The following is a 16,269-nucleotide window of genomic DNA, read 5'->3' as shown; positions in this document are numbered from 1 at the left end:
TATTTAGATGTATGTAGTTTACAAAATATGCCTAAAACAAAATGACCCAGAAATAAAAAATAAAAAGATGAGTCAGGAATTATTGGTTTAAATATATATACTTAAGAAGGGTTTACCTAAAACCCCAGTAGAGGTTGCGTTCCCTCTCAGATGCTCTTATGGCCTCCTGTATTTTCTCCTTACAAGAATTTATCACAACTGTTACTATATTCTGGTTTGCATGATTTTTTTTTTGTTCGCCTCCACATTCTAAGCTCTTTAAGGCAGAAACAAGTCTGCCTTTCTCACTGCCTTATTTCCAGTGCCCAGCACAATGCTGGGAAATAGGAAATCGAAATAGGAAATTTTCATTGAATGAATGTATTCCAGAAAATAAGTAAAACAAAAGAGAAAGCACAGATAACAACATTGATTTCAAACTAAGTTGATTCTAAGGTCAAACCAATCAAATAAAAGAGTAAGTTTAAATCTATAAAAGAAACATCTCATGGTCTTAAACCTGTTTTTGTAAATAATATGGAATAAAATGTATAAAACAAGAAATATTAACAATTCAAGGAGAGAGATTGATGATAGACTAAAAATATGTTTAACTTCTTTCCTGACAAAATATCATGAAATTACCAAAAATGCTAATATCTGATACATTCAGGTCAGCAGTGGAAAACAGAAAGGATTGGCCAGTGGTTTCAACTTACGGATAGGTAAAGAAGATCTCAAAAGATTATCACTGCCTTCATAACAACAAGAAAAAAGAGATAAACTAAAAATCATGCTTCATTTTAAAGCTGTTAAAGAGTGAGTGTGAGACAAAGAGAAGTCTAAACAAATAAAATTCCAGTCAAAAGAAGCTTTTTGTAGACCAATAAAGAGCAGTGACTGCTTCCATACCTGGGACCAATTGTTTACATAGTGGAGAGATGAGCCTGCCATCATAGAGCAACTCCTAAAAGGAGAAAAACTAGCAATTTTTCAAATGATAGTGTGGGTTGGCAAACAGACTCATATCTGGAAGAGCCACAAATGCAAAAGTAAATCTCTTGGCTTAAAAATTCTCTGCCACAGGAATTTTGCTGTGAAATTGATGATGAGTGCAGGGCCAGAAAACTGAAATCTTACATTCTTGCACATGAGTAAGGTTCAAGGCCCTGCTGGAGTTGATGCCAAAGAGAACTGAAATGAACTCTAGCTGCATTTCAAACCCAGCTCAAATCCTGATTGTGACCAGTCACTCAATGCAGCCTGGGTAGTTGAGATTGGGTTGAAGGGCAAAGAGAAATCTTCATAATCTCTTTTTAAAGCAGAAATAAACTGAAACTAATATAAAGCTTCAGCCAATCCCCAGCTAAAGCATTGCAGATGGTCAAATTTTTATGATCGGCCTCTCATTCTAGCTGTCTGAGATTTTTAAAAAATCACATATCCTCTTTATGAGAAATAGGACAAAACAAAAAATTTTATTTAGTTCAAACAAAGCTAGTAAAAGTATTATCTACTTTTGTCCTTCTATACAAGATGTTTGGTATGCAATAAATACTTACGAATACATGCAAAGAAGCAGAAAAATGTGACCTGTAATCAAGAGAGGAAATAATTGATACAGGCAGACTTCCAGATGCCCTTGATGTTAGAATTAAAGACCAGGAATCCAAAATAACAATTATAAAGAATTATATGTTAAAAATTTATATGAGAAATTTTAGAATATACAGAACAATTTATAGAAGAAAAGGTGGATATAATTAATAACAGTTGGTAAGGTTCTGCAGAGAAATGAAACCTTAAAAAGGAACCAAGTCAAAATTTATAGAACTTAAGAATGTCAGAGTGTCAGAGAACTGTGGGCCAATATCATTTGATTCAACATATATGTAACTGGGTCCAGAAAGAGAGAGAGAATAGGAAAAAATAAGCTTTGAAAAGATATTGGCCAAGTATTTTCTGAAATCAGTGAAAGTCATCAACTCTTAGATTCAAGAAACTCAGTGAACCCCAAGCATAAGAAACATAAAGTAAAACACATTTATGTACATCATAGTCAAATGACTGAAAAAGATCTAAAAGGAAAAGCAGTAAGAAAAAAACATTACATTTAAGGTAACAACAAAAATAATGGCAGATTTTTCACTAGTAACAATGGAAGCCAAAAGACAGTGGTATCTTAAAAGGGCTGAATGAAAGAAAAAATTGTCAATCCAAATGATGAGGTAGTTAGCTTTAAGTAGTAAGTTACCACTGATTTTTATTTCTTCTAAACACTTTGTACATTTTCTATAACAATTGCATTGTTCTTATAATTTTAAAACATTTTTGTTTTTATTATTTTATTTTATTTTTCTGAGACAGGGGCCTCTGTCACCCAGGCTGGAGTACAGTGGCATGATCACAGCTCATTGCAGCCTTGACCTGCTGGGCTCAAGCAATCCTCCCACCTCAACATCCCAAGTAGCTAGGACTACAAGCGCATGCCACCAAGCCTGGTTAATTTTGTATTTTGTATTTTATAGAGTTGGGTTTTTGCCATGTTGCCCAGGCTGGTCTTGAACTCCTGGGTTCAAGTGATCCTCCTGCCTTGCCCTCCCAAAGTGCTGGGATTGTAGGCATGAGCCACCATGCCTGGCAAAAACATTTTTAAAAGGACAAGTAAGACAAATATTGTATATGGATTACACTTAGTATCCAAGAATCCTCAGAAAAACTATCTAATATTTGTCCTCATACCAAATATCTATATAATTACTACTGTTTTCACTAGTCTTTGTAAAATATTTATATACGAAGATTAACTAAAATAACAGTTTTTAGTGTGTCAATAGCCCTTTTATAAAGAGATTAAAAGTAAGAAACAATCACATCTCTTGGGGTAGGTGAGAAAACATTAATGAAAGAGGTGAAATATGAGGTTTGTTAGGAAATACTTTAAGGAAATGGAGAAAAGTTTCAGAATAAAATTTCGAGATATATTTGAAAACACTAATAAATCTAGTTTTTTTCATGGAGGGATGAAGTGAGATATTGATGTCAATAGTGGAGAATCTTGAAATATCTAATTTGTAGGCAATGGAGAAAGAAATATTTACCTAGTCTAACATGTTTTCAGTAAAGAAGAATTGACAAATGAGAACAATTCTGTATCTACTGGCATGTTACATTTAGCTTTCTAATGGACAGCTTGGTATTCCTTGTACCTGTGAATTAACATGAGTAGATAGTTATCATTTAGACAATCACTAGATCATTGTCTGACAGTAACTTGGTCTGAAAAACTTTTTTGGGAGATAAAAGGATGTTTAAGTAGAACTCTTTCTGAGTTTCTAACTTAGAACAACAGGTACTATATTCTAAAGGTAGGTGCTAAGCCATTTAGGTAATCTATGCAGGACTTGGAAAGAAAATGCCCCAAACTAGCTCTACCTCCTCCAAGCTGAGCTGCTCACTGTTCATCTCTGAATTGTGTAAGAAAAGGGTAACAGTTTATGAGAGAGCCTTATATGGAAGATTTCTTAGCTAGGGTTTCTTAGAGCTTCCTTCTACAGAACTACTTGGAGAACCTAATATGTATTTCCCCAGGATGTGACATCCTAGCAGACACTGGTAGCGGATTCATACCTAAAAATTGTAAAGGTTAGTGGACAGAGGGAAGACAGTGGAGTGCTACATTGAGGGGACCTGTGTTTGTACAATTTAATGAGTAAAGACTCATTAAATTGAGTTTTCCCCTGACCCAAAAAGACCCATGAAAAATAATCAGACCATGGAAGCAATCCTAGTATCCACTAGTGTATGAATCGATAAACAAAATGTGGTATATACTTACAATGGAATATTATTCAAGCCTTAAAAATGAAGGAAATTCTTACACATGCTACATTAATGAGCCTGGAAGACATGCCAAGGGAAATAAGCTAGTCACAAAAGGACAAATATTGTATGATTCTATTTATATGAGGTAGCTAGAGTAGTCAAATTCACAGACATAAAGTAGAATGGCAGTTGCCACAGGCTGAGGAGAGGGGAGTGGAGAGTTAGTGTCTCACGGGTACAGAGTTTCAGTTTGGGAAGATGAAAAAGTTCTGGAGATGGATAGTGGTGATGGTTGCACAACAATGTGAATGTACTTAATACTACCTAACTTTGCACTTAAAAACAGTTAAAATGATAAATTTCATGTGTTTATTTTACCACTCTTTTAAAACAACAACAACAAAAACAACAAAAAATAACCTTCACCAACAGGACTGCCTAGAGAAGTGAGCTGGCCCCCACAGAGGGAGGGTCACGATGGGCCAGTGGAAGCCAGGAATGAGAATGGATTATAAGCTGTCAGTCAGGAGAGGCAAACCCACAAGTAATTGCTAACGGGAGATTCCCGGCCAGGCAGTTCTCTGAAGAATTTAGAAAAGCAGCTCGTTACAAAAAGAAAATGTTGGTGTCTCTCACAGATGGCCCTGAAATCAGGTTAGGAAATCATAAGACTTTGCCCTTTCATCCTACCTCCCTCTTGAACCCTGTACCTGAATTGGGAGATGAGGTGAAGTGAGGAAGAGTAAAGAAGCTATGACTGTGTCTCTCTCCCGACTACAGGCTTCTAAATGAGGGGAAGGGAAGAAGCTCAGAGACAATTCAACATGTGTGTGTGACAAAAAAGTGGTGGAATGGTGCTAGAGAGTTTATACAGGAATGGGGATGATTGATTTACCAGAGTAAGTTCAAAGGAAGAGGAGTGAGAAAGAATGAAGTGGCATTCTACTTCTAGCATCTGAGTCCAGCCCTTTCATCCAGTGAGAGAAAATCTTTCCTGGGAGCTTAGAAGATTCCTGATGAAAGAATCACTGTTTCCACTTCTCTCCTTCTCCCTTACCTTCAGGAAGTCGGATTGGCTTCTTCATCCTCATCTAAGGATATATCCCATGGAAGGTGGTATCTAGGAAGAGGTCTACCATCCTCCCCAAATAAAAGCAACTCTGTATTTGTACCCATGGCTTATGAAGGAGGAAAGGAATACAGAGGTGATGTTATGCCAGTCTGTGGTCAGCAAGACTGCCACTAAGAGTGACTGTCAATTCTCCCAACATAGCCCAAGCTTTTCCATTCCAGAATGTTGCCGTGGCAGACAAAATGATTATTTGTGGTGGGATGCATTCATTTATTCAATATGCTTTTACTGAGTACCAATTATATATAGAATACTGAAAGGAATAAAAGCAGATAAGACATGATCACACACTTCAAGGCACATAGGTTTTAGCAGAGGTAAACATAGAGACTCATAATTAATGACAATATAGGGCAAACAGAGGAACAAAAAAACTTAGGGATTAGGAGTTTTATAGAGGAGATGACATTTACATTGTGCTTTGAATGATGGGAAAATTTTGAGTGGATATGGCATAATTGGAACAGAGAATGACAAAAGTGGAGGGGAGGTTAGAGTGGAGATCAGATGGCAGTGAAACAGGTAGCTGATCTTCAGATTATGACGTCATTGAGTTTGTAGGTAGCATATAATACTCTTAAGAAGAGAAATGAGAGCCAGGAGTAGGAAAATAGCTTGGTATGAGATTTATGAGGGCCTCAAAGTCCAGGACATTTGTACTTTAATAGGTAATGGGGAAGTAATTTAAGGTCTATGAGTGGGTGAGCGATGAAATCTAAAATATGTTTTAGGAAGAACAAGTAGAAGGTTATTGCAATTGTCCAGCGCAGAGGTAATGGAGTCCTTAAGTAAGATGGTTGCTGTTGCAATTGGAAAGGCAGAAATAGATGGGAGAGGCTTTGGGGAGGTAGAATAAATGGGGCTTGGATCCTGATTGCATATGCCTTTTTCTTACTCTCTGTCTGACCCTCATTTCTTCCCTCTTCTGATCCTAAAGCTGTATGCAGTGTCCCTTAGCACACAGAATTATATTTTCTGGCAAATTTCTCTTCAGTATTAGGTAAGGCTTCATTTGCAATAACTGTGAAAGACACCCCAAAGGACAATTCCTGATGTTCAAAATGAGGAAGTTATATTCTACATCTACATTTGTATTTTAGGTAGGATTGTGGCTTTTAGAAAAGGTTCCCCTTTTACCTAAGAATTTCTACTCTCAGAAAATGTGAACATACATTAGCATAGCTCTTCTGAAACTCTTGGTCATGCAGAATGGAAATCAGGATCATAAAATTAAAGTTATTAAAAATGATAGCAAATTCCCCTCTTTGTTCCATTATTCAGCTTTAAGGGCATTTCTGCTCTCTAAGAGCCTTAGAGTATTAATTTTATGTATTTAGGACAAAGGATTTGAACAATAGAATTGTATAATTAAATTACAAGAAAGTAAGAAAATCAGTCATCACAATAAATGAGTTGATAATTCAATTGTTAAACAAAATCTGGATAATGTATTAGTCACACCAGTTTTTAAAGGCCAGAACAGTAGAAAATGTTTTATATGCTTACATTTCTATTTCTCACCATGTGTGGTTTATGGATGAAATGAGCTGAAGTTGCCAATACGTGACAACAGGGAAAGGACTGCCTTGCATGGCAAGTCTTTTGGGGAAGCTTTGTCCTTGGAGCCGTCTAGCTTTTAAAGACCTGTTCTGTTTCTGACATGGTAAATTTTGTATTTCTATGGCCTAGACTTTTCTGCAGATACATATATAGTAACAAGCTCTAGACAATGGGCCTGCATTGAGCCAACACTAGCGCCCCGGAGCAGCTGCAGTTGCAATGCTTCTGGGATGTTCAGTGGTGTGACTAAACAGCATGTATCAAAGACCTAGGAAAGAGGCAATCTGTTTTCAGCTCTGACTTTAAGCAGGAAGTGATTTTCCTGATAAAACAGGTGAAAAAAACTATAGCTCCCCAGTCAGCATAGTATTACAAGAAATCTTGGGCTAAGTAGACAAAACTCAGTGAGGATTAAGGACTCCAAATGCACTGGGTGGTAAGAACAACTAACTTTTATTAAGTGCTAATTATAACTAAACACTCTTTCTAAACACTTTCCCTGTATTCTTTTTGTAACTATTAAAACAGGCTTGAAATTTTTTTTAATTTTTAATTTTTGTAGGTACATAGTAGATGTATATATTTATGGGGAAAACAAGACTTCTTATACCCATTTAACATGTGAATAAAACAAGATTGAGAGGTTAAGTCGATTGCCCAAGGTCAATAGCTACTGAGTCAGAATTCAAACCTAACTAACTGATCAGGCTAATACTAAAATCAACACTTTAAATCGTCTCCCTACACTGCCTTTTGCATGGACAAAGTCAGCAACCTCCTTCTGCAGGGGATACTGATACAAAGCAAGATCTGCATTAAAAATGTACTTAAAGCAATGAAGTTCTGGTTTAGAAATAGGTAGATCAATGGGACAAAGTAACATGTAAAGAAATATACTTGAAAAAAATATATATATGAATTTATATAATTTAATGTGGTATTTCAACTTGTTTGAGCAGGCAGATAAGCTAGTTATGAGCAGGAGGGGGAGTGCCCTGAGAAAAGGGAGGTTTGGAAAAATCTCATAACCCAGAGACCACCCAAAACATGCATCCTAACTATAAGCAGAGAGGAAGGGAAATACCTATGCAGAAAGAGATGCCCCTTAAGACTCCCAGTAATCACTCACTCTGCAATTAACCTGTCAGAATGTAGCTAGCTACATGCTGTTAAGGGGGGAAATAGGGAAAAAGGAGAAATTCCTAAGAGATACACAGGTGGAATAAGTACAGATTTAACCACTTTCCAACCTTCCTTGGGTGGTGATAATGAGTAATGCAGGCATTATATAGAATTTGTATCCAACACTGGCCTGCACATACATGTGAACTAACAGTAAGGGGGAATCCCACAAATCAGGAGTGGAAATTAGGTGGGGGAAAAAGTGGGAACTTAAGGCAGAAGTGGGAACTAGACAAAGACAAAGGCGGAGACTTGAGGCAGAAGCAGAAGCTTGAAGAAACAGTCTGCCATAATAACCACAATACAGAACTCTTGGGGCTGCTGCTGGCTCATTCCCCTTTGAATAATCTGCTCTGCCTCATCTTTCAGCATGCACTGTCTCTGCTACTACCTAACCCTTGCTGCTGCTGCTCCTGTTTCTCCAGCTGGACCAGCCTGCTCCTCTCTTGGAGTGTCCTTCCCTCAATAAACTCTATACTCTTTATTTTCTTTCAATAGATCTTTTGCTTACATTACTAATTGGTCTCTTGGCTGAATTCTTTCTCCCAAGTAAGACATGAACTGAGGATTCCTGTACTTCCTGGTAACAAAATCATTAGGAAAAGGAGCCAGTATTAAATAAATATACAGAAATCAGTGGCTGTTTGGGAGAAAAAAATAAAGGTAAAGCCCTATCTTTTTTTTTGAGTGTACTTCCAGTGAGCTCTGAGTGTTTTAGAGACTCTGCCCCATTTGTGGGGATTATTAGTCTTTCCTGGGAATTTATCTGGAGAATATTTACTTTCAGAAGATGTACCACAGAGGGAAGTATTTTATGAAAAAATGCTTTGGGGATACGATTTTAAAAGACAGAAGAGAACAGTGTGGTGCTGTTTCTTGAGTCTCATGAACAACACAGCAAGACGTATATTCCCATTAACTTTCTAGGCCATGAACTACTTGTGCTCCCTTTTTAAGGAAGGAAAAGATTCTAGGGTGGTTTTATCACTGATTGCTGTGGAATGGATTATTTCCCTCCACTCTTGTTGCTAACTGAAAAAAAAAAAAAAAAAAAAAAAACACTGCAACAAGGTTATGGGACTGAAAGAGCTACATTTAGACACAGCTGTTTTGGGGTCAAGGTCAAGGAGGACAATAATGGAAGAGAATAAGCAAAAATGAAACCACACAAGGAGAAGAGGAACCTGGGCACACCTGAGTGGGGAATCTTTCCTTAGCCACAATGGAAAAGGGCAAAGGGCTAGCCCAGGATCTCAGAAAGAAGGGATAGGAATGATAGAAGGATAACATGGCATTTGGTTCTGTTCCTCCTGGCTTTCTCTCTTTCTCAGTTCTGTTATTACTATTTTATTTTTTAAAAAATCTGTTGGATCATTTATATTCTCATAAAGTAGCTCAAATCTTTTATGGGACTAAGCAAGTTATAAATACATACTTTTAACAGAAATATTTAGAAAATATTACACTTACACATATTCATATATAATATATATAAATACATTTAAAATATATATTCAGAAGTTGATGTATATTGTAATATATGTATATCTCATTCCTGAGTTTGGGTTTAGTGGCTCTCAAAAATCACTTTTTGTCTTTATAAAGTCCTCAGGGTAAGAAATCCTTCCAGATACTCTTGCATATGGATTCCCAGGCCAGGGAGTGGGGTGGATGCCACCTGATCACTAGTGTCAAGAATTTCATACTCGGTGGGGTGGAAGTTGGCTGAGAGTGGAAGCGGTGAGAGCGAGATGGCAATGCCATAATTCTGACTGGGAATGCCACTTTCGACACTGGCACAAAATAAAGCATGTGGAACATACAAGTCAACACCTATAAGTCAACTTCTTGAAAGTTTAAGATTGTGGCAAGGTTAAGAGTTGGGCTGAGATTTGTCAGAGTCGGTAATAATTTTTGTGTCTAAGGATGGAGGGATCTGAGTTATATAAACAAGAGGTGTTCACTATGAACTGAAATAAGCAATTCATGGGTAAGGAGACTATGGCCAGAAATTCTAGGGTACATGAGTGTTTTCTAGGTAATGGTAACTGTGGTTCATTGGGGTAGGGGTAGTGCCAGTAAGAGTGATAACTTTTACTGAATCTTCCCATCTGGGGGTAAATGGCCATTCATGCTGGAACTCAGTTATTCTAGCTCCTTCTCAAGAGGATGATGATGTGCCAGAGGTAGGTGAGGAGTGAGAATATGGGCATATGTAAGATGTTTTCTCTTTGTGTGTTAATTATACTGTGACATAATGAAGTAGGATTTAGATAGGACTAGTGTATGGTGTGTCCTTCTTTTTATAGCTGCAGGTACTGAAAAACAATGGGTGAAGCAACACTGTGGAGATGAGAATTTGATGATGGTGAAGGAGGTATAACTCAACATTTGCTGTTCTAAATTCCTGTCCGTTGCTATTTCCCCCCAATCCATGGTGATTTCTCAGTAATAAATATACTACTGCAAATAATAATAGTATTATTGCTATGATTTTATTGAATGCTTATTAACATCTTCACATGCCTCATCTCATTTAATTCACACAGTTGAGGTGAGTGACAGATCCAGGATTTGAAAACAGTTCTTCACACAACCCTTAATGCTCTACTAATGATTCTCATCAGTTGGTTGCATATTTACAGTTCACTCATTTATTGATTCATCCTATAGATACTGTTTTTAGTCCTTACTATAAAAAGACATTACATATAAACAAAGCAGGGCTGTCTCAGAAGAACAAAAAGCATCCCTTACCAAGGGAAGGGATTCTTTCCTTCCTCCTTCTTTCCCTCCCACCCTCCATTAAAAAATTATTCAATAAATCCCCCCTTTGTGCTAAGCACCCTGCTAGGCATTGCAAATAAAAATCCCCGTGCTTCTAGAATTCATGATTTAGCCATAAAATTAAAAGCATATAGATAGATAACTATAATTTTACAACTTTTACATCTCAAATCAGAGCAGTGCAGGTAACATCAGTTTGCCTACTTCTTATATCTGGCTTGACACATAGAATACTTTGAAGATTTCATGTGTATTATATCATACTCTTCTATATACTTTCATCTTGGCACTGACATTTTATCTTGCCTACTTAGTAAGTATTTCATAGATATAAAGAAAATCTTTGGCAAAATCTACAGAGCAGGCCAGGTGTGGTGGCTCATGCCTGTAATCCCAGCACTTTGGGAGGTCAAGGCAGGCAGATCACCTGAGGTCAGGAGGTCGAGACCAGCCTGGGCAACATAGTAAAACCCCATCTCTGCTAAAAATACAAAAATTAGCTGGGCATGGTGGTGCATGCCTGTAATCCCAGCTACTTAGGAGACTGAGGCAGAAGAATTGCTTGAACCCAGGAGATGGAGGTTGCAGTGAGCCAAGATGGCACCACCATACTCCAGCCTGGACAACAGAGTGAGACTCAGAAAAAAAAAAAGTCTACAGAGCAGAAGCTAGATTAAAAATAAGTCTTGAGTCAAAACAAGCATCTGAGATTACAACTGCTCTTTTGGAAATTAGTGTCTGAGAGGACATGTGTGCAGATATGGGAACAGGTCGAGGTTCTTGATGGGACATGTGTTAGGGGAGGGAGGAAGAAAGGAAATCAGACAATGACAAGAGTAGTTTTCCCCATCTAGGTCATATATCCTCATAGTGAAGTTTTCTCCTATGATAAGAAAAGTTGTGACTTTATAGATTATCTATATATATTCAAATCTAAGTTTAAAATAAATTTGAAATCCTGCCAAATTATCTTTGGATTGTCACTATTTAATAAATGTAATTTTAAAAATCTACATCTAAACATAGTACTTATATGAATGGGCTTCAGGGCATCTGTGAACCCCTGAAATTATGTGCAACATTGTGTTTCTCTGGACCTCATGAGATTTAAACCCACAACCTAAAATGATTAAGGCCCAATGAATAGATAATTAAAATTTGAGAAATTAAGCCCCATAACCAGGGAAATTTTTTCTCTCATAAAATTAGAGCTGACAGCATATAAACCTGACATAAATACTGTACTTACATCAAGAGCCACAGACTGCTTGGCCCAGGACTTCTTCACTTGATCATACATAATTGTGTTGTTGATGCCAAGTCCACAAAAGATGACAAAAGCCTAGGAAAGGGCGAACCTGCTAATTAAACATTGCAGCAACTCATTGGCAAAATCTAATATGAAAGCAGGCAGTCACCAGGGATGGGTCTGAAAATACAATCTTATTGTACACAGAGGTAGGCCTTGGGAAAATAGGCACATTAAAATTCTTAATTACTATTGTTATATGACAACTTTATAGCTCACACTGCACACGAGGAAAAATTATGAATTTAATGTCATTGTAGAGAAACTACTTCATATGTTTAAAAACATACTTACAGTCTGTTTAAATGGGTTCTTAATTTATTTAGGTTGTGGACTGATTTTAGTTAATCCATTCTATTTAACCAAAGCAACCTCTTTTAGTCGCTAGGCTATAAAATACTTTGGTAAAGAAACCAAGTTAATGTAACCATAAGGTAAGTGTTAAGGGGAAGGAGGATTGAGTTAGAACCATTAATAAAGAAGCTATGAGGTATTCTTGACTAAAGAAAGATAATCATGGGTCTTCATGTTGGCTACTGGTACAGTCTATGAGGAAGCCCATTCAAGGCTAACTTCTCCAGCTAGAGTGCCTGGAGTGAATTAATGGAAGCATGTAAACAAGAGAAATGTGAGGACAGTACACCTGGCAGAGCTGGCTCAGGGTTTCATGACTCTGAACACACACAAGCAAGACAAAAATAAGAAAATAACACTTTGGGAGAAAGAGAGGGTAATTCTGTAATAAAATTAGGATAAAAATAATGGATGGATACAAAATAATCCAGTTCGTAAAAAATAGGATCAAATCTCACTTAAGCATTTACATATTCCTTAAATCTTCCTGAAAATTTTGCCCTCCATTTAAGTATAATAATAATTGATTAATAATTGTTTATCTTTTCGAATTTGGGCAGGCTGCAACCAGGGGACTATTGATGACTCCATATAAACCTTGGTTTATTAACTTATTTTCTTACCTCAAAAAGTCGTTGATCCGCATCATCAAAAGGTTTCCCATCAAGTCTATTTAACACTTGAGCCACTCCTGTGGGGAAAGAGTGGATTATGTGGTCATTTTTAGTACTGGACATTGTGTTTCTCTAACAGAGTAGCCACAGCTAACTCTATGCCTTCTTCAGGGAACTGCACTCACTTTAAACTCTGGTCTCTCAAGTGCCTGCCGATTTCATGAGAATAAATCTGAGATGTAGGACAATGCAGTCTCTCTTTAAGGCCGATTTATTTAGACTAGATCTCAGTAAAGTTTGGAGTTCTACCAAGGCTTTAATCTGATTTTAGATGACTAGTTACAGTAACTCTAATATATCCCCCATATATTATATGTATGTGTGTGTGTGTGTGTATATATATATATACACACACATGATTATATATACAACTGAGTATATATGTAGCTGAATATGTGTGTGTATTCAGTTATATATATATATTTCAACTGAATATATATATATATATATAAAATTATCTGAAGCACAATACTTAAAAGAGGCAGTATGACATTGTGATTAAGAGCATAAGATTTGGACTTAGACGGTCTGAGTTCAAATTTCAACTCCACCATCAGGTGTGTGACCTTGGGCACATTACCTAAATTTTTTTTTTTTTTTTTTGAGATGGAGTCTCGCTCTGTTGCCCAGGCTGGAGTGCAGTGGCCAGATCTCAGCTCACTGCAAGCTCCGCCTCCTGGGTTTACGCCATTCTCCTGCCTCAGCCTCCCGAGTAGCTGGGACTACAGGTGCCCGCCATCTCGCCCGGCTAGTTTTTTTGTATTTTTTAGTAGAGACGGGGTTTCACCGTGTAGACCAGGATGGTCTCGATCTCCTGACCTTGTGATCCGCCCATCTCGGCCTCCCAAAGTGCTGGGATTACAGGCTTGAGCCACCGCGCCCGGCCTACCTAAATTTTTTAGCAGTCAATTTCCTCATCTGTAAAATGGGGATTAAAATGTTAACTAAGAGGGTTATGAAGATTATATGAGATGTTAGAATGTTCATTTAGCGCATTGCTTCACTCAGAATAAACATTCAAGAAATGTTAGGAATTACTACAAGCAATAAAAGTTGATACAATACAGTTAACCTTCAAAGCAAAGTCAGTTCTGTTTCCTGCTACCAGGGGGTATATATAGTTCTAAAAAACTTAATTTATGAGTGATTACTTTTTCCAAAGTTCACTTCTGGTATTATATCAGATGTTTCAGGGCACGACTTTCAAAATACACAAGTTTAACAAGAAAAATCAACTATCTTGAAAACCATTAGCCTGTGTCCCCATTTAGTACACACACACAAAAAACTAGCTGTAATTCTAAAGTATGCTTGTATTTTTAAAAACACCCAACTTTCCACCAGAGAGGTAAGTCATCGTATGCAAGAAGACATATATATAAATAATGAAACACAAAACTATTAGCATGTAACCAGGCAAACTACAGTCCTAATCTTGAAGTAATAATGGATGTTTACTTTTAGGAGTGAAATGTAGGACTATGAGATTACAGGTAACACATGGTGTTTCCTATGGACTTTTCCTTTAAACATAAATTTATTTAAAACTCTGTGCATGATGTAGTTTAAGTCTTTGTACTAGATTAAGATTTGGCTTAGATCCCAAATCTTAGAATATTCTTTATATTCAGTAACATACCAATATTCTTATGCAGATTAAGCTAATGAAAAAAAACTATCTCAGAATTCAGATCTTAAAAACACTAACAGAATACTAAATCCTTTAATAAGCAGCAGTGTCTTAGACTTTAACAGGCAATTTTAGGGGGAAGCAGAGAGAGGCAAATAGATGCATCAGTTACCAAATGAATTAGTGTTCTTATGTCTCTTAGGGAAAAAAGTTACATTTTTATTGTGTTTCAGTAATTTCAACTAATTCCTCCATCCTTCATGACTTCTCTATTTCAACCATGAATTCTCCTTGCCTGGGCTTCTTTCTTGAATTTGATGCTTTCCTAACTGAGTTTTTTGAGGAGAAGGAAAGGGGAATGGAGGAAGAGAAAAATTGGAAGCTGTTTTTGCCCATGATTCCCTTATTGTGAGGAAAATGTGGCCTATTTCAGAACTGCCCAGGCAGAAAACGCATGCTCAGTATTATGTCCAATAGAGAATGTTCTTTCTTCCTTTTCCTTTACACCATGTATAAAAGCACAGATGCAAACACATTAACATAGTAAGAAAGTCTGTACTAGGAGTTAGGAAACCTGAGTTTTATTCCTGACCTTGCTACTAACTTTGTGGCTTTCTTGAGGTCATTTGTCTCTCTCTCTCTCTCTCTGGCTTTTTTTCCCTCTCTCTCTGCCTCTATTTCCACAGGGTGAGATAAAAGAGTTCTATTGGTTGATAACGCAGATTCTCTCCAACTTTAAAATTTATTGGTTCTTTCAACTTAATAAATATTTGTTCAAGTTGTGGAGAGTGTTGATTCATTAGCAGTCCGCGCTTATGAAATTATACAAGAGTGTGAGACATAGTTTGATGAATCCTGGCCATAAAAGAGGGAACACATAAAAAGGATATGGGAGTATTTTATTTTTATTTATTTATTTTTTGATTTTCCTGTCATTAATCTACATTGTTTGTATAGCAAAAATTTACTCTCATTTTCACTACTGTGTTGGTATTCTATTGAATGACTATATACCTCAATCCATCCATTCTACTATTACGGACATATGGGTTATTTGCAGTTTTTTGTTATTACAAACAAAAGTACTGATGGGAACTTTCATTAGACTTTGTATTAGTTTGGTGCAAAAGTAATTGTAGTTTTTGCCATTACTTTTTTTTTTTTTTTTTGCTCTAGGTGATCTTTATTTTTTTATTTTTATTTTTTTTATTATACGTAAGTTCTAGGGTACATGTGCACAATGTGCAGCTTTGTTACTTATGTATACACGTGCCATGTTGGTGTGCTGCACCCATTAACTCGTCATTTACATTAGGTATATCTCCTAATGCTATCCCTCCCCCTTCCCCTGTCCCCACAATAGGCTCTGGTGTATGATGTTCCCCTTCCTGTGTCCAAGTGATCTCATTGCTCAGTTCCCACCTATGAGTGAGAGCATGTGGTGTTTGGTTTTCTGTTCTTGCGATAGTTTGCTGAGAATGATGGTTTCCAGCTGTATCCATGTCCCTACAAAGGACATGAACTCATCATTTTTTATGGCTGCATAGTATTCCATGGTGTATATATGCCACATTTTCTTAATCCAGTCTGTCACTGATGGACATTTTGGTTGATTCCAAGTCTTTGCTACTGTGAACAGTGCTGCAACAAACACAGGTGTGCATGTGTCTTTATAGCAGCATGATTTATAATCCTTTGGGTATATACCCAGTAATGGGATGGCTGGGTCAAATGGTATTTCTAGTTCTAGATCCTTAAGGAATCGCCACACTGTCTTCCACAATGGTTGAACTAGTTTACAGTCCCACCAACAGTGTAAAAGTGTTCCTATTTCTCC

The 16,269-nt window shown here is 37.0% G+C and overlaps 1 protein-coding gene across 2 annotated transcripts in view; it reads right to left on the bottom strand.

Moving 5' to 3' along the window:
• Positions 1-16,269, bottom strand: part of PDE11A (phosphodiesterase 11A) — a 466,948-nt gene that overhangs the window by 185,065 nt on the left and 265,614 nt on the right. For both annotated transcript variants that reach the window (XM_017868289.1, XM_017868290.1), the window contains 2 exons: positions 12,752-12,819; positions 11,715-11,807 (listed from right to left, as the gene is read on the bottom strand). In XM_017868289.1, the coding sequence (XP_017723778.1) occupies positions 11,715-11,807; positions 12,752-12,819 (161 nt within the window). The remainder of the gene's footprint in view (positions 1-11,714; positions 11,808-12,751; positions 12,820-16,269) is intronic.

Source organism: Rhinopithecus bieti, unplaced genomic scaffold (genome assembly GCF_001698545.2).
Source record: "Rhinopithecus bieti isolate Rb0 unplaced genomic scaffold, ASM169854v2 scaffold_3062, whole genome shotgun sequence".
Taxonomy (NCBI): Eukaryota; Metazoa; Chordata; class Mammalia; order Primates; family Cercopithecidae; genus Rhinopithecus; species Rhinopithecus bieti.
This window is presented reverse-complemented; position numbering and strand designations above follow the sequence as displayed.